At 40.1% G+C, this 19,102-nt stretch overlaps 1 protein-coding gene across 1 annotated transcript in view; it reads left to right on the top strand.

The window, feature by feature from the left end:
• ano3 (anoctamin 3) overlaps window positions 1-19,102 on the top strand; it is a 386,470-nt gene that overhangs the window by 350,645 nt on the left and 16,723 nt on the right. The window contains exons 23-25 of the mRNA XM_073049723.1: window positions 2,184-2,336; window positions 13,610-13,757; window positions 15,351-15,431. Of these exons, the coding sequence (XP_072905824.1) occupies window positions 2,184-2,336; window positions 13,610-13,757; window positions 15,351-15,431 (382 nt within the window). The remainder of the gene's footprint in view (window positions 1-2,183; window positions 2,337-13,609; window positions 13,758-15,350; window positions 15,432-19,102) is intronic.

The raw sequence follows: 19,102 nt of genomic DNA, 5'->3' as shown, positions 1-19,102 counted from the left end.
ACCCTAGACAACAAAGGAGAACTAGGACTGTACAAGTAAACCTCGAGGTTTGTATTTTACATTTATTAAAATTCAAGTGAATTTGTTTAACACCATTGTATGATCTTCCTTCTCTCTGCTGTTAATAAGACATCAACCTATCATAGGAAATAAGATTATCATTGCCAAAAATAATGGAATGAGGAATCAAATGTAAGAAGCAAATTATTCCTTACTTAAATGATTGCCAATTGAAAAATCATGCCTAAAGCAAAGAAAGTAACTTGTCTAAGAGAGTAATGTTAGCTTAATTTGAAAATATAATTTCCTTGTATTAAATGAAATAAATTATTTAAGCAGCTCTCCAGAATAGGTTTAAAGCAAACTCTTACTGTGAGTTTCAGATTTCAGACTGGTTGGAATCCCAGATCTGAGAGAATAAACTTCATTTGGGCACCCCAGTTGATGCTATAGATGCAGCTTTTTTTTTAGAGTCCTAAGAGATATTTGAATGGAAGAGTTTTAGTTAGAATCACACTAAAATTACAGTAAGTACTTTCACAAAGGATACGTTTACTTAATTTCAGGTACTTGATCTTCAATCCTGCATTGTCTAATTTAGTGCTTTCTTCAAGCCAAGTCAGATTTTAAAACCCTAAGGATGCATTTCACAATATCTGGTATCCCCGAGTCTTTCACATGCAATGATATTTAGTCACTGATATAAGAAACAAGACAGCCCACTTGGGCATAGCTCACTTCCACAAACGATGAAGCAAGACCTGAGCAAACCCTCTATTTCATGATTCAGATTCAGGTTCATTTATTTATCACACGTACATCGAAACATAAAACCAAGATTATTTTGACCACCCCTGTTAACTCTGTGGTAATAAGTGGAATGGAAATGGAAGCAGTGACGGATTTTGTCTTCCTCGGTTCAAAGATTTCTACAGATGGTAACTGCAGCCACTCAATTAGATGGCACTTACTTCTGGGAAGGGAAATGGCAATGACAAATTTAGATAAAATACTGAAGAGCAGAGACATAACATTGTCTACGAAGATCCATATAATCAAGTCTATAGTGTTTTCAGTTGTGATGTATGGCTGTGAGAGCTAGACTATTAGTAAGGCTGAATACAAAAGAATCAACGCCTTTGAACTTGGATGCTGGAGGAAAGTGTTATGAGTTTGTTGGACAGAAAGAAGATCCAACAAGTCAATACTTGAAGAAATACAGCCAGACTGCTCACTAGGAGACTTGATTATGAGACAAGAGCTCAAACAACTTGGCCACGTCATGAGAAGACTAGATTCCATGGAGAAGACTCTCATGTTAGAGGGTAAATGAAGGAGAGGATGACAGAGGCTATGATGGATAGATAAAATTACTTGGGCAATGTGCATGACCTTGGGGGATCTTAGACAGGCAGTTTCCCACAAGAAGGCTTGGTGTGCAGAGTCCATGAGATCACGAAGAGTCAGACTCGACTCAGAACAACAACAACATCGAAATATACAGTGAAATGTGCCATTTGCATTAACAACCAACACAACCTAAGAATGTGCTGGGAGCAGCCCGTAGGTGTAACCACATTTTCTGGCACCAACACAGCTTGCCCGCAATGTTCAACACAAGCAACCAAAGCAGCAACACAACAACAGCAAACTTTGTTCCCTCGCACCCACCTAGCATCACTGCAACCCCAGGACAGGCTCCCACCTTCAGTTCTTGGCCCAGACTCACAGACATGGTACATGTAGTTCGACTGATAAGCATTGACAGAAGAATGTGGAATGCCACCACGAGAGATTTTTACACTCGTGTGAAACTAGGCAACTCATTTGAGAGTCATTATCACTGACCGTGCAGCCCTTTGCAAACCCTGCATCAAAAGGTGTCAGCCTGCAATAATCACCGAACTCTCTGGAGTGAGGCTTGAACCCAGGATCATAGGAAAAAAAGAGATTTGCGCATTGTGTCCAGCACATGTTACATGTTTTATTGAATAATACTGTGACTGAGTATTAATCCTTAAGTCTTATCCTCTGTTACAGAATGGAAAAAAAAGTTAAATCAAATGTTTGTTGCATTTTTGCTAAGGTCTGTGTTAATAATTCAAGTCTACATTATCATTGGGTAAATGAATCAATCTGTATGTTTTCAATCAGTCATAATTGTGGCTCTCATTTCAATCTAGTCTTGCAGTTTGGATTCACAACCATATTTGTTGCTGCCTTCCCGCTGGCTCCTCTCCTCGCTCTCCTAAACAATATCATTGAAATAAGACTGGATGCCTACAAATTCGTCACTCAGTGGAGACGGCCGTTACCTGCCAGAGCAACAGATATAGGTAATGTAGACCAAGGCATTTGCTGCCATTCCCAATGGAAAGATGAGTTGCTTGTTAGAACATTGAGTCCAGCAGGCGCTACCCAAACCAGTTACTGCCAGCTGAATGCTTAAAGTGACTGTACTGAGCATGTCCTTTCCTCTCTGGTCAAACTGCATTGTCCGTCTGGGTAGCCTCCAACCTGATAGCATGAACATCAATTTATTGAACTTCTGGTAATGCCCCTCCCCTCCCTCGCTATTTCCTGTCCCCTTTCCCTATCTCACCGTATCACCTTGCCTGCCCATTGCATCCCTCTGGTGCTCCTCCCCCTTTTCTTTCTTCCAAGGCCTTCTGTCGTCTCCTATTAGATCCTCCCTGCTCCAGCCCTGTATCTCTTTCACCAATCAACTTCCCAGCTCTTTACTTCACCCATCCACCTCCCAGTTTCACCTATCAGCTTGTGTTTCTCCCTCCCTTCCCCTTACCTTCTAACACTGATTCTCATCTCTTTTCCTTCAGTCCTGCTGAAGGGTCTCAGCCCAAGACATCGGCTATACCCTTTTCCATAGATGCTGCCTAGCCTGCTGTATGCGTTGCTTGGATTTCCAACATCTGCAGATTTTCTCTCATTTCTGTCCAAATTTGTGTCAATTATGATTATTTCTCTTGTTTAAGAGAGGTTAAAATTGGATTCTCTGCCAAATAAAATGATATTAGTATAAACCTCCATTAGCTCAGTGAAGGTGGAGTTTTCTCAATGAAAAGGAGAAAGGGTAAGAGAAAGGTTTGGAGAAGAAATTCCAGAGCAACTGGAACCTGGCTGCTAACAGTGGGAATGGAAGTCAAAGATGTATTTGAATTTATTTAAATCTTACATCCATCCCACAGTGTGAGGGACTAAAAATCTTCAAGTTATGACTCCGTCACAATGTACAGACGTGTGAATTTATAAGTCTAATGGCCTGTAGAAAGAAACTGTCCCATAGCCTGTTGATCATGGCTTTCATACTGTGGTACCATCTGCCAGACAGAAGGATTTGGGGTGATTGTTGTCCTCGATGATCTTCCGGGCCTGCTTTCTGCACCTTCTGCTATAAATGTCCTCAATGAAAGGAAGTTTGCATCCACAGATATGCTGGGCTGTCCGTAACACTCTCTGCAGAGCCCAGCGATCAAGGTCGGTGCCGTTCCCATGTCATCTGAGGTGGAAGAGATGCTGTTGTGCAGTGCGTACAGTCCAGTGAGATCAGCAGTGATGTGCATACCGATGATTTAATGCTGAAAGTTAATGAAATGAACTAATAAGACCAGGAAAAACACAATGAATGGTAGTACCTAGGAATGATTGATGAACAGCAGGAATACGTGTGAATTTGGAAGTTCAAGAAATTGAGGATTATATGGTTTGTGTACATAAGAAGAGTTGTGGTCAATGTAAATGTTCATAATGAATGGTGGAGCAAGCTTGATTGGCCTGGTGGCCTATTTTTGTTCCTATTTTCCATGAGAGCCTAAGACATAGGAGCAGATCATGGCTGATTTACTTTCCCTCTCAATCCCATTCTCTTGCTTTCAAGAGAATGGTGTTGAATGGAAAATAAATCAGTTATGATCAAATGGCAGAGCGAACTTGATGGACCAAATAGAAAATGTCAATATTTTCTCCCTGTAACTTTTGACACTCTTACTAATTAAGAACCTATTAGATAGATAGATACTTTATTCATCCCCATGGGGAAATTCAACTTTTTTTCCAATGTCCCATACACTTGTTGTAGCAAAACTAATTACATACAATACTTAACTCAGTAAAAAAATATGATATGCATCTAAATCACTATCTCAAAAAGCATTAATAATAGCTTTTAAAAAGTTCTTAAGTCCTGGCGGTAGAATTGTAAAGCCTAATGGCATTGGGGAGTATTGACCTCTTCATCCTGTCTGAGGAGCATTGCGTCGATAGTAACCTGTCGCTGAAACTGCTTCTCTGTCTCTGGATGGTGCTATGTAGAGGATGTTCAGAGTTATCCATAATTGACCGTAGCCTACTCAGCGCCCTTCGCTCAGCTACCGATGTTAAACTCTCCAGTACTTTGCCCACGACAGAGCCCGCCTTCCTTACCAGCTTATTAAGACGTGAGGCGTCCCTCTTCTTAATGCTTCCTCCCCAACACGCCACCACAAAGAAGAGGGCGCTCTCCAATAGAACATCTTCAGCATCTCACTACAGACATTGAATGACGCCAACCTTCTTAGGAAGTACAGTCGACTCTGTGCCTTCCTGCACAAGGCATCTGTGTTGGCAGTCCAGTCTAGCTTCTCGTCTAACTGTACTCCCAGATACTTGTAGGTCTTAACCTGCTCCACACATTCTCCATTAATGATCACTGGCTCCATATGAGGCCTAGATCTCCTAAAGTCCACCACCATCTCCTTGGTCTTGGTGATATTGAGACGCAGGTAGTTTGAGTTGCACCATATCACAAAGTCCTGTATCAGATTCCTATACTCCTCCTCCTGTCCATTCCTGACATACCCCACTATGGCCGTGTCATCAGCGAACTTCTGCACATGGCAGGACTCCGAGTTATATTAAGAACCTAATTCTAAATTAAAAAGAATTAAATAAAAATTAAATAAAAAAGAACTATTCTAAATTAAGAACCTGTTCTAAATATACCCAATGACATGGCCCCCACAGCCAAATGTGGTAATGAATTCCACAGTTATACCACCCTCTGGCTAAAGAAATTCCTCCTCATCTCTGTTCTAAAGGGATATCCTTCTATTCTGAGGTTGTGCCCTCTAGTCCTAGACTCTCTCACCAATGGAAACATCTTCTCACATCCACTCTATGTAGGCATTTCAATATTCAGTAGGTATTATTGTGTCCTTTGCATCTGCCTGAGTGTCCCTAAAGGCAGTAGCACAGGTAGATAAGAAGGTAAAGCAAGCATATAGGATGCATGACATTATTTAGAATCTAAGAGATAAATCACTTAGGCCAGCCTCAACTGGAGTACTATTTATAGTTCTGATTGTGACACTATTAGAAAGGATATGATTGCACTGAAAAATAGATTCACCAGGATGTAGCTCTGACATGGTGTGTTTCAGCTTTGGGGAGAGATTGGATAAGTTGGGTTTGTTTTCCTTAGAGTATAGAAGGCTGAGGGGTGAAGTATAGATGCTGAATTGATTTGGCAACACATGAATTTGATGCACTTGTACGATGAGTTGCACTGGCTATCACAGATATTTGATCCACTAATACCTACACTACTTACAGATATTTGATCCACTAATACCTACAATTATCTTATAATAGCTTTGCAATGTGAATTTAATGCATAGTCTTAAAACAAGCAATAGGTACAAACGAGCAGTGCTCATCACACCTGTTGTGGGGTGGATGATGGCAATATATAATGCTGCACCCATGTTTGAAGAATTCCATTTCTATCAGCCACTTCACTTCTTAAAATTCTCCCATGAAGCACAAGGCTGGAAACTTCTAGGGTAAAAATGATCTATCTTTCATGATTCAGCTGTAATCAAAATGTACTTGTTCACTTAGTACTGGTCCAGTTTATAATTAAATGACACCTCAATATATTCCTGCTTATACGTATGTAGATCCCAATATTTACCACAGGAGAGAGCTCTAACACTGAGTCATCTCCGAAATTTTCCATTGTGTAGCGCACACCTATAAAATGAATTCAGAAACAGAATCTCTGCCAGTTCCATCATGGGCACTAACCATCTCAGCATCAAGACCTTCAAAAGGCGATGTCTAAAAAAGGCAGCATCCATCATTAAGGACCCCCATCACCCAGGACCTCTTCGTATTGCTACCATCAAAGAGGGGTACAGGGAGCCCGATAATATACACTCAACATTTTAGGAACAGCTTCTTCCCCTCCACCAGCAGATTTCTGAATGGGCAATTAACTCATCAACACTATCTCAGTATTTTTCCTGTCTTCTTGCGCTACTTATTTAATCCAATTTTCTTTTATATCTACATATACACATACAATTGTAACTTATAGTTTTTATTATTATGTACTGTACTGCTGCTATGAACATCAAAATTTCATGAGGATGCTGTGATATTCAACTTGATTCTGAGATTAACTAAAGCTTTGAAAATAGCCATTTAAGTGTTTGAGGCAGCAAATTTCCGTGCCCTTAATAAGTCTTATTAATAGTGCTGTGTCATTTTGTTAAATTTGAATGCCTACATTAAGGAATTCCTCAAAGATTCTCCCACCTGTGTATATTTAAAGAGTGATTAGTGTAAAGTCCAGTTAAAAGAACTTTCTAACTGCAACAGGGGATGCTGTTTGGTCCTTCGTTCCTACTCATCCAACCCCTGAACCTTGAATCCTTCAGGATCCAAAAGACAGTCAATCTCTCTGTATCCTCAGTGACTGAGACCCTTACAACCCTAAAGAAATTTCACCACCTCTCAAAACTGAATGACTAGATTCCTAATTAAATTTGCTCTTCCAGTTTGAGGTTCCCAGTCAGGGGAGGTGTCATCCTCCATCTATTTTGTGGGTTTCACTGAAATCTGTAGTTATATCCAAAAAGAGATATTTTGCAAGCTTTTTTGTTGATATTGCAGAAACTAGCTACTTTTTTTGTCATGGAGTAAAAAGTCTGCTGGAGAATCTCAGTTGCTCAGACAACTTTTGTAGGGAGAAATGGACAGTTCAAGTTAAGACAGTTGGAAGTTGGGAGATGGTCAGTCTATCGAGATGAAAGGAATGGGTGGAGCAAAAGCCAGAAAGCAGTAGGTGGATCTAAATGAGGAGGGGTGATAGACAAATGGAGGAAGAAATTGTGGAAAAAGCACAGAGGCTGGTGGGTGGTAAGTGGAGAGCTGCAGATGATGGAAATCCATTGGGAAAGGAAAATGGAGCATTGAACCAGTAATGGAAGTGAGGTTGTCAAATGGGAACAGTAGAGGAAGGGGGACACAGTGGGAGAAGTGTGTGAGTGATGGACAGATGGAGAGAGTGGATGAGGGGAAAAGAGAGTAATAGGGAGGCTTGGGAGGTGTGAAGGTGTGAAAGCAACCGGGTAGATAGCAGGAGAGAGAAACAGAATGGAGAGGGAGCAGGTTACCTGAAACTGGAGAGTCCAGTGTTCATGCCTTCGGGTTGTTAACTATCTAGACAGAATGTGAGGTACTCTTCCACTAGATGCATTTAGACTCACCCTGGCAGTGGAGGAGACTGATAGTCGAACAGGTTGATGTAGAAATGAAATTCCGTGGATGCTGGAAATCCAGAGCAACACATACAAAATGCTGTCGGAATTCAGCAGGTCAGGGAGCATCTATGGACAGGATGCAACTGTTAATGTTCTGGGCTAAGACCCTTCATTGGGTCTGGAAAGTAAGGGTGAAGAAGCCAGAGTAAGGAGCTGGGTCTACGGTGAGGGGGAGGAGGTGGGGGAAGAGAAAGGTGTACATAATAAGCACCATGATAGCGTAGAGGTTAGCGCAACGCTATTAAAGCTTGGGGCATTGGAGTTTGGAGTTCAATTCCAGCGCCATCTTTAAAGATTTAGTATGTCCTCCCCACGAACACATGGGTTTCTTCTGGGTGCTACACTTTCCTCCCACAGTCTAAAGATGCTCCAGTTAGTAGCTTAATTGGTTATTGAAAGTTGTCCCATGATTAGGCTCAGGTTAAATCTGTGGATTGCTGGCCGCGCAGCTCGAAGGGCCGGAACGGCTTATTCTGCGCTTTTTCTCGAAATGAGAATAAATAAATAATGGCTGGTGATAGGTGAAACCAGGTGAGGGGGAAAGTGGGTGGGTAGGCCAGGAGTAATGAAGTGAGAAGCTGGGAGGTGCTAGGTGGAAGAACAAAAAGGCTGGAGAAGGAGGATTCTAATTGAACAGGAGTAGACCGTGGGAGAATTAGATGGATGAGGAGCACGAGAAGCAAGCAATAGGGAGGTGAGGAGAAGAGAAAGGGTAAGAGGGGAGCCAGTGGCAAATTGATAAAGAGAGAAGGGAGAGATGACTGGAAGTTGGAGAAGTCAATGTTCATACCATCAGGTTCGAGTCTACCCAGACAGGATATGAGTTGTTGCTCTTCCGGCCTGAGGGTGGCCTCATCATGACCATAGAGCGCATGTTGGAATGAGAATAGGACATAGAATTAATTGGCTAGCCTCTGGGACCTCCCGCCTTTTGTGACATGGAGTGAAAGTGTACAACGAAACATTCTACGTTGGGTCTCACCGATGTAGAGGAGATGATACTCGAAGTACTGGATGGAACGAAGATGCTTGATAAAGTGAACTCCTGATACAGGTTATTCCCCAACTCTTTCTGTGCTACGTCATGCAGTGGTGTTGCTTCCTCTAACTTTGCCGCCAGCATCCACCCTACCCTCAAATTTACTTTTCTCCCTCTGACACCTCTACCCTTTTCTCAATCTCTCTATCTCCAACTCTGGAGACTGACTGTCTACTGATTTTATGAAGCTACTAACTCTTCCGGTTCTCTTGGCAATACCTCTTCCCACACTTGTAAAAACGCTGTTCCTTTTTCTCAGCTCCTCTGCCTCTGCTGCATCTGTTCTCAGGATGAGGCTTTCTATTCCAGAACATCTGAATTGTCCTCCTTATTCAATGCATGGGGTTCATTGCCTTCCTCTGCTATTGAATCTGCCCTTATTCACATCCGTTCCTATTCCCTGGCATTGCCATATTCCCAGGATAGACTTCCCTTTGTCCTTACTACTACCCCATGTGCCGCCACATCCAGCACATTCATAATCTCTGCCATCTTCAACGGGATCCTACTACTAAACATCTCCTTCCTTTCCCCTACCTCCCACTTCCCACTTTCTACAGCAATCACTCTCAATATGACTCCCTTGTCACTCGTCCCTTCCCACTGATCTCACTCCTGGTACTTATCCCTGAAAACAGGAAAAAATTACCCCTGCCCCTACATCTCCTTCCTCACTACCATTCAGGGCACTAAACAGTCCTTCCAGGTGAGGCACACTTTACCTGTGAGTTTGTCAGGGCCATGTATCCAGTGCTCACCAGTGCAGCCTCTTCTACATTAATGAGAGCTGACGTAAACCGCAGGATTGGTTTGTCTTGCACCTTCACTCCATCTGCCACAAAAGGTGGAACTTCCTGGGATCATTTTACTTCCCATTTCCATTCTGACATCAGTCCCATGGCCTCCTCTGCAGTCACAATGAGCAACACCTCATATTTGATCTGGGTGGTCTCCAACCAAATAGCACGAGCAACAATTTCTCATAACAACACAAGAATTAAAAATGAGCATGTGTTTAAATGGTTAGTAAATGACAGTGACAATACAATTCCTTATTTCCTTATGGTATCAGGAATCAGTGACCTAAATGTTGGTTATTTCCCTCTCTCTATAACTACTGTACTTTGTATATTTCCACATTTTCTATTCTTTGTTCAGGATTAGAGAACTGCTCTATTTAACTTTGGAATGGTGTTTCCTTATTCTCTTAAGCACTGTTGAAACACTTAGAAATAGAAGAACCATACAAATGACCATCTCTAATTTTAGCTTGTCAGGGACTTTCACTTGATTAATTTGTTCTAAATGAACTGACTCAGTCTGGTAACTAACAATAGTTCTACATTTCCAAAGTGATTGCTTCATAAAACCAGATGCGTCACAGATACAGATTATGAACTAGGTTTTTATTTCTTGGTTTGAAGGCTACAATTTAAAACAGTACAGGTGAGGCCTTTGGAATCCATTAATGCACTTTTAATTATAAGAATTTACTGTTAAGTTTGCCTTGATTGTATCAGTCATTGAGTGAACTAAATATTTTTGCACAGACTATAAATAATGTATTAGATGATCAATCCTGAGAATAATAAACCTGCTAGTTTAGCAATAAAAATTTCACAATTTAAATGTAAGTTCTGTATTTTTTATATACTTTAGAAAGGAATTATTGAATGGATGGCAATATTGGAACAGAAAAATGCTGAAGGGTATAAAGAAGGACCCAGGAGTTTGATGCCCTGGCTCACTGAAGAATGAGTGCTGATGGATTACAGCCAATATACATTTCTTAGTATCTTTGATTACAATATTCCTCACAAAAAGGCAATATTTAGACCCAGGACAAAATAAGTAACAAACCGACATTGTATGTGATTAGGCCACAATAAGAAACATGATATCACATTGTAGAATATTACAACTCAAGAGAATGGGCAGTGAGCATTTATGGAATATTGCCAGGTTAGGATGTTATATCCATAAGTAGAGATTTAAGTTCCAACGACAATGTCCATTAAAGCAAAAAAGATAACAGGAGCTTCAACATGGCTATCTTTAAATCACAAGGATGATTCCAGGAATGAAAAGGTTATCATACGAGGAACATTTGAATGTGCTGTGTCTGTACTCTCTGGAATTTAGGATGGGGGGGGGGGATCTCATTGAAACCTTTCAAATGTTAAAAGGCCTAGACAGGGTAGATGTGGAAAAGATGTTTCCCATGGTAGGGGAGTCTAGGACTATAGGGCATAGCCTCAGTATAGAGGGGTGTCCATTTAAAACAGAGATGTGGAGAAATTTCTTTAGCTAGGAGGTGGTGAACTTATGGAATTTATTATCACAGGCAGCTGTGGAGGCCAGGTTGTTGAGTATATTTAAGGCAGAGCTTGATAAGTTCTTGAATGGACATGGCATCAAAGGTGACAGGAAGAAGGCTGGGAAATGGGGTTGAGGCAGGTGAAAAAAGGATTAGTCATGATGAAATGGTGGAGCAGACTCAATGAGCCAAATGGCCTAATTCTGCTCCTGTGTCTTATGGTCTAAGCAAATATTTTCCCAATTGAGCATGGAAAGACAGCTTCTTCGGGTTGGGGATTCTGGGATGGGTGAGAAGAAATGGTACAGTGTTTGGAGAAGACATTCAGATCAGCACCAACTATAACAGGAATCCAGTCTATTTCAGAATCAAGAGAGGTTGTTTGATCCTTCTTGCGTGTTGTGCTATTCAATGTGATTTTGTCTGATCTTTTGCCTCAGAGATCTAAACCACGTATCCTGAACTAACCATATACCTTTTGAATATTCAAAAATCTCTTAATTTCACCATGAATATACACAGCAACTGAGCTGGTTCCAGCCCCTTTGGGTAAAGAATTCCCTAAAGAATTCATTGTTATTACCCCCACCACCTAGGACATGCTTTCTCATTCCTACCATTGTGGAGGAGGTACGGGATCCTGAAAGCATACACTCAGTGTTTTGCAAACAGCTTGAACCGCTCTACCATCATATTTCTGAATGATCCATTAACCCATAAACACCCCCTCATCATTCCTCTTGCAATGTTTACTTATTTATTTTCTCTAACTTATATCAATTTTTTATATACCTCTACCACAAAACAACACATTTAATGACAACAGACACAAAATGCTGGAGGAATTCAGCAAGTCAGGCAGCATCTATGGAGGGAAATAAACAGCTGAGGTTTTAGGCAGTGACCCTTCATCAGGACTCAGTCAATGGTCCAAAATATCAGCTATGTATTTCCCACCGTTGATGCTGCCTGACCTGCTGAGATCGTCCAGCATTTTATGTGTGTTGCTCAAGATTTCCAGCATCTGCAGAATCTCATGTTTAAAAATTCATGACATATATCAATGATAATAAATCTGATTCTGAGATTTACAGTGCTCCAGGTGAAGGAATTTTTTTTTACTCTGTTATTTGTTCTAAAAGGCTGATCCTTTATTCTGTGACTGTTGATCCCTGGCTCCAGGCATCCCTAGCAAGGGCAACACTGGCATTAACCCTTTCAAGACCCTTAAGAATTTTACTTGTTTTAAAGAGATCACCTAATTTTTCTAACTCAAGAGTATAAGCCCAAATGGAAATCAAAATCCCTCAGATGCTGAAAATCCTAAGTAAAAACAGAAAATATTGGAGGTCCGCAAAACAAACCAGCATTTATTGACTTCTTCAGGCTTCTGTATAAATCAATTGTCCTCCACCCAAAAGAGCAAGCAAACTCTGGTGTGATGGGCTGAAGATGGGAGGAGCTGCTGCTTGCTGGGGGAGCTGAAGCAGGCAAATAGGGAAAATGTGCCAGAGGGTTTTGGAGGACAAGAAGGATTCTCAGGAAAAGCTTTAGCATCTAGGGTGTGGAAGTAACAACTCTCGTTCCCATCCAGTGGTGAAAATAAACACATAATATAGCCAGTTTTTCACTCTGGATGTGTGGAATAGCTAATGATGGATTTTGGAAAAGTGGAATATTCTATTAGTTATACCTGAGGGGAAAAATAAGTGAGAGTCATCTGCTGCAATTCTAAACATAATGGGCAGTTCACCTAATGGACTAAATGGTTCTATGGACTTAATGGACTTCTCACTTAACTGATATGCCCAACATTTAAATAGATTGTGCCTGCTTTCTTAGCTTTCTTATATAATAGAATCACAGATGATGGTTACTGACCATTGATGAAAGGCAAGGAGTAAATACTTTAATTTGTCAGTTTTAATTACTCTGATATAATCCAATTGTACTGAATGGATGGGGCAGTCAAAGTTTGGATTAACAACTGTTCTCTAACTGGAAACATTGTCATTCAAGAATCAAATGACTATCAGTAAAACAGAATAACCCTGAAATATATTCCACAAGAGCCCCATTAGCACTTTAACCATGTGTTAACCATTGGTTCAGGGAAGTTGGCCATTCATCCTGTCAATTATGTACTAGCTCCATTCAGCTCCATGTATGTCCCCATTCCATTGTTCTGCAAATTATTTTCCCTTGAATACTATACATCTCCTTCTCAAAATTGATGAGTAACAGTTTCAAAAATCTATACAAGCAGAGTTTCATTCAATTTGTCTATATAAATATAATAATTCCTTCACAGGCCTCTGTTGCCCAGCCCTTTGAATCTGTGTTCCCTGATCCTCAAGCTATCATCTAATAGTCATCTATTTTGATTTTACTGTTGCTGCTCCCATGTAGCGTTAAGGTTTGCTTATCAAACTTATCATTGGGTCATTAGCATTTGACGAAATTCATTAAAGTATGATAGTAAAATACACAGTGCATTGTAACTTTGAGCATCCAAAGTGGTTTATCTATTCTAAGTATATTATGAGCTACTTTTTTTTAACTTGAGTTTTAAAATTCTGCATTTCAGGGTCCACATGTTTTTAGATTTTAATTCTGTTCACTTTCTTGACTGACTTTGTTTTTCTTTTCCAGGGATATGGTATGGAATCTTGGAAGGAATCGGTGTGCTTGCAGTGATCACCAATGCCTTTGTGATTGCCATCACTTCGGACTACATCCCTCGCTTTGTCTACACATACAAATACGGTCCTTGTGCAGACCAGGGATATACACGTGAAGAGTACTATAATTTTTTGTATTTCTACCCACCATCATATCTAAACATAATGTGTGTCCTTGAAGGAGTTCTGGTTATCTCATTTAAAAAATAGGGAATAATTTCCTTTGAGACATTAGCCAGTGGGATGCGTTTGCTTAGCAATTATGGAGGCCAATCAGAAGCACAAATCATCTTTGGTTCATTAAATGCAGTTGACTCAAGTGAACTCCTTCCATAAAGGTCCAAGAACAGTTTTGATGGTCCGTATTGTAATGCATTTAACCAGCTAGTTAACTTTGTGTATATTTTTGATTGTCTTAATAAATCAGCCAATGAGCCTCACTAAGAATTTAGATTTTCAGCATTTCAGCAAATGCTCGTTTATATCCTCTTTACTTATTCAAGCTCTTCTAGATTAGATTTTTTTGAATAACATGCCTTTTTAACATGTTAAAAATGCTATTTTTGATTTAAATTGGGTTAGAGGAGAATCTGCAACTTCCTTCAGTGCTACAGTCTTCTGCATCTTTTAGTTGCTAATTTTCTTTTAACTCATGTGACCACAGAGTAATATCACGCATTTACCTCTTAAGGAGATAAAAATATTAAATTGCATTGGCAGTTCATCTGTAAATGTGTTGACCCACTGGTTCCCTTGGTCTTGGGCAGGTGTATTGAGTTAAACTTGTCTCTGAGCTGCATTAATATCAGTATAACTGCCATCATCACTCAACTGTTCTTGGAACCTGTAGGTCCTTGACAAGGACTCAGTGGATCAAATACTTTATTTTTGTGGTTTAGTTATTGTGTGATTCTATTCTCTAGTTCCAGATCTGTGATTTGTGCAATACTTTCTTGCCGTCAATTGCACTACACTTCTGAAATAGTGGGAGCCATAAGGTAGTTTGAAGTTGGGCTGATCGACTGTTTATTGGCATGTACTTCATCAATGGTTTTATCACCTTAAATCGAGCACTTAATAAGCTGGAACTATAGGCACTCTCTGGAGATAGTCCAAATAATTGTCCAAGTGGTACACAGTTGCTCAGCCCTGTATGGAAGTTTCAGTAATAGATTTTAACATCTGGCCTGTCTCATTCCATCAAATGTCAGATGTAAAGCATAAAGTGAAGGAATCATTAAAAATTTGTTTTTATTCAACAATCTTCTGATTTCAGGATGACAATAACGTAATTCTCACTTTGTACACTAAACAGAAGCCTCCTTAAATTTGTACTTGCAGTAATGTTAGCAAGACACGAATTAAAGGATTATAAAAAGGCTTGAGAAAAATCCATCATGGCCCAGAGTAAAGGTTGAATCAACAGCATTTGTTTTATGGCTGAACAGGCCTATTCCATTTCACTGGCAATGAAAATACTTGGATTAGGTGAACATGTGTTGGTATAAAATAATAACAATATAAATATTTCTAGAGCCATATTCTCAAAAGGGTTTGTACAAATTCCAGTTTATCAATCTGCTTAGGAAGTTCAGTGGAAAGAGAACTAATCCTTTTGGGATTTAAACCATCAAATTTTGAAAATGTGCAGAGTAATTAACAACTTAATTATTATTATTCACAGAAAAGTGACTTGTTTAATGTTCTTTCAGATGTTTGACAGGCTATGTAAATAGCAGCTTATCCTATTTCAATAAAAGTGACTTTGGGACACATGAAAAAGGCTTATGCAGGTGAGTATTAGAATGGTGTATTTTCTCTTCCTTTTATTCAACACAACCATCTCAAATCTAAGTGATGTCTCTGCAAAAGAGGAAATGGGGCCCAGAAGGAAACAAACTGATGAGCCTGTTATGGTATTTCCTGAACTACTCTCCCTCATTCCAGCCTTCGTATCCAGATCTTGTTGCCACCTCACCTACTGCAGGACCTGTTTTGGAATAGGTTATGTGTAGTTCTTGAATCCTATTTTCTTGTATTCTATGTTCTACCAAATATTTTGGACGAGCTGTTTTGATGCCAGAATGCGTGGCTATACTTGGGGCTGTCCCCAGCATATCCTGAGGTTACTACACAAATGACGCAGTTCACTGTATGTTTTGCTATACATGTAATAAATAAATCTGAATCTAATTTGTTTAATATAGCACTAGATGGTCTGAACATGATACCTGGCCTGGTATAAACAAGATCCATACAACATTGTTATAGGTAGCCAGAGAGCTACATATTACTAAAATTACATTTAATCTTATTCACAGAAGCACTAGAAAATCGGAACAGGAGTAGGTAGCTCAGCCCCTCAATTCTGCTCTACTATTCAATATAATTGTGGCTGACCTATGCTGGTCTTAACTTCGAGCAACACATACGAAATGTTGGAGGAACACAGCAGGCCAGGCAGCATCTATGGAAAAGAGTAAACAGTTGACATTTTGGGCTGGGACCTTTCATCAGGACTGGAGAAAAAAAAAGATGAGAAATCAGGATAAGAAGGTGAGGGGAGGAGAGGGGAGGAGAGGAAGAAATACAAAGTAGTAGATAGGTGAAACTGGGAGAGGGGGAGGAGTGAAGTAAAGAGCTGGAAGTCGATTAGTGAAAGAGGTAAAAGGCTGGAGGACAGAGAATCTGATAGGAGAGGACAAAAGACCAAGGAAGAAAGGGAAGGAGTAGGAGAACCAGAGGGTTGTGATAGGCAAGTAGGGAGATAAGGCAAGAGAGGGAAATGGGAATTGGGAATGGTGAAGGAGCGGCGGGGGTGGGGTGGGAGGCATTACCAGAAGTTTGAGAAATTGATGTTTATGCCATCAGGTTGGAGGCTGCCCTGACAGAATATAAGGTGTTGCTCCTCCAACCTGAATGTGGCTCATTACAGCAGTAGAGGAGGCCATGGACTAACATGCTGGAATGGGAATGGGAAGTAGATTAAAATGGGTGGCCACTGGGAGATCCTGCTTCTTCTGGCAGCTGAAGCATGGGTGCTCGGCTATGCGGTCTCCCAATCTCAGCCCTTTTGTACCAGTTCCCTGGTGCCCTTAATTTCATTCATTCAAATATTTATCTGTCTCCACATTAAATTTATCTGATTATCTCATCTTCATTACCCTCAGGTGTAGAAAACTACGAAGATTTTTTACCCACTGACAAAAGAAATTTCTACTCACCTCAGTGTTGAATGACCTGCTCTTTATTTTGAAGCTATCTCCCATTGTTTGTAGCTGACACACTCGTGAAAGCATCTCAATATCAGACCATAAGTCAAAGGAGCAAAAATAGACCATTTGGCCCATCGAGTCTTCTCTGCCATTCCATCCTGGCTGACTTGTTCTCCCTCTCAACACATTCTGTGGCCTTCTCCCTGAAACATTTAATGCCCTTACTAATCAGTAACCTATCTACATACACTTTAAATAACCCTAATGACTTGATTTCCACAGCAGTCTGTGCCAATGAATTCCATAGATTCACCACTCTCTAGCTTTAAGAAGTTCCTCCTCATCTCAACATCTGTCCTCACTTATATACTAGAATAAGGTGACCCTTCGTTCTTCTTGACTCCAAGACACATAGAACACATTCTAGTTTGGTGAATTTCCTTTAGACTGCCTCCAATGCCACTACAGATCGAATACCTCTTATCTGAAATGCTTAGGGTTAGAAGTGTTTCAAATTTTGGTCTTTTTGGGATTCAGGAATATGTAATGAGATAGCTTGGGGTCGGCATCATTTCTGACTCTGAATTTATGTGCCACTGATTAGTCTTCGTCTAATCATCAATGATCTTGACAAACTCATCAATGAATTTCTCTGCTGCTTTGCGATCAGCAGACATTGTCAAAATTTAATCCCATGCCTTTTCTTAAATTTCTGCAAACAGCCTGCTGAATATTCATAATTACTTCTAATTTTCTGTTTGTTGTGATAGATCTTTGCTAGTTATTGTCATACCACTAAGCAGTAAATGTTCACTCCAGTGCTGATGAATCCACTTTTTCAGTACACTTTCAAGATCTTCATTTTTCACTTTTTGCCTTGTTTTTCTGTTTTTCATTCATTTCTGTTCATTACATATGTCTGGTTACTTCTCAGAACTGTCTGTGGTGTACAGAGACCTGTCCATTGCCTGAGAACTTTCTCAGTGCCATGTGTCATTTTCCATTTGAGTCAAGTCAATGCTCAAAAACTGTTTGGATTCTGGAGGTGTTTGGATTCTGGAGGTTTTTGGATTTTGGATTTTTGGATATGGGTACTCAACCTGTATTTATCTTTTTCATGTAATTGGACAAAAAGTTGTGCACAGTATTCCAGAAGTGAGCTCAGCAGCACCTTGTACAAGTCGGTAAAATCTTCCCTTTCCTTAAACTTAAGACCTTTCACAGTAAAGGCTATCCTGCTGTTTGATGTATTATGAAATGCTGCATATTTCTCCAAATCTCTTTTTTTTCTGTTTTTTTTTGTACAATTAATGGGACATTTCCCATTTCAATGCATGAAAACATATTTTGGGAGCATGTGTTAATCCAGGCCATGATTCTCCAGGCTAGTAATTATTCCTTTGTTGCAGAAGCTAAATGAACTGTCCAGATTAATCTTTTCTTCAGAAATTCAATTCCATTAGAATACATGTTGCTACAATTATGATTAGCACATAGGTGGACTTTTTGCCCAGTCCATCCAATAAAACATTTTTCTAATGTACTTGAAAAGGTTGAGGTGAAATGGAAATATCTCATTTCCCATCATCATTCTCAACTGGAGGAATTAAAGAAAAAGGAACATTTCTTCATTATATAAATAATGACATTAAGAAGGAGGAGAATATGAACAGCTTATGAAACGCAAAGATGCATGTTATCATTTTATATTATCACTTACAAAGATGCAAATATGCAGTACTGTGCAAAAGTCTTAGGCACACGTATATAGTTAGGGTACATGATTCTATTTCTCAATGTGGAGTGGAGAGCGAGTTGGTAAATCTGCCGGAAGCAAAGGATGTTGGGACTGGGAAGGGTGGAGTGCTGGAGGAGGGGTGGGGGACAGGTGGCAGAAAAGGAGTACAAGGGGCAGGGGGTGCCGTGGGTATAGATGCACCCAGCCCTGAGGCACCAGGGAATTCCAAACAATTGGTTTATTGATCATTACAGAATGTCACACTGCTGCTTCCTGCTCCCTCCCCACTCTTAGTCCACAACAGAGATCTGTATGAGAATCAGGTTTATCATCACTCATGTATCTCATTAAAGTTGTTTTATTTTAGTGCCTTGCAATACATAAAAGTACAATGGTATTTTGCAAAAGTCTTTGTGCCTATGCTTTTCACACAGTGCTACAGATGAGATTATTAAGGTGGTTTTAGGACAGATAAATAGCAGAAAAGTTGAATTCTGTTAAAAAACCTTGA

Source organism: Hemitrygon akajei, chromosome 6 (genome assembly GCF_048418815.1).
Source record: "Hemitrygon akajei chromosome 6, sHemAka1.3, whole genome shotgun sequence".
NCBI classification, from domain to species: Eukaryota; Metazoa; Chordata; class Chondrichthyes; order Myliobatiformes; family Dasyatidae; genus Hemitrygon; species Hemitrygon akajei.
This window is presented reverse-complemented; position numbering and strand designations above follow the sequence as displayed.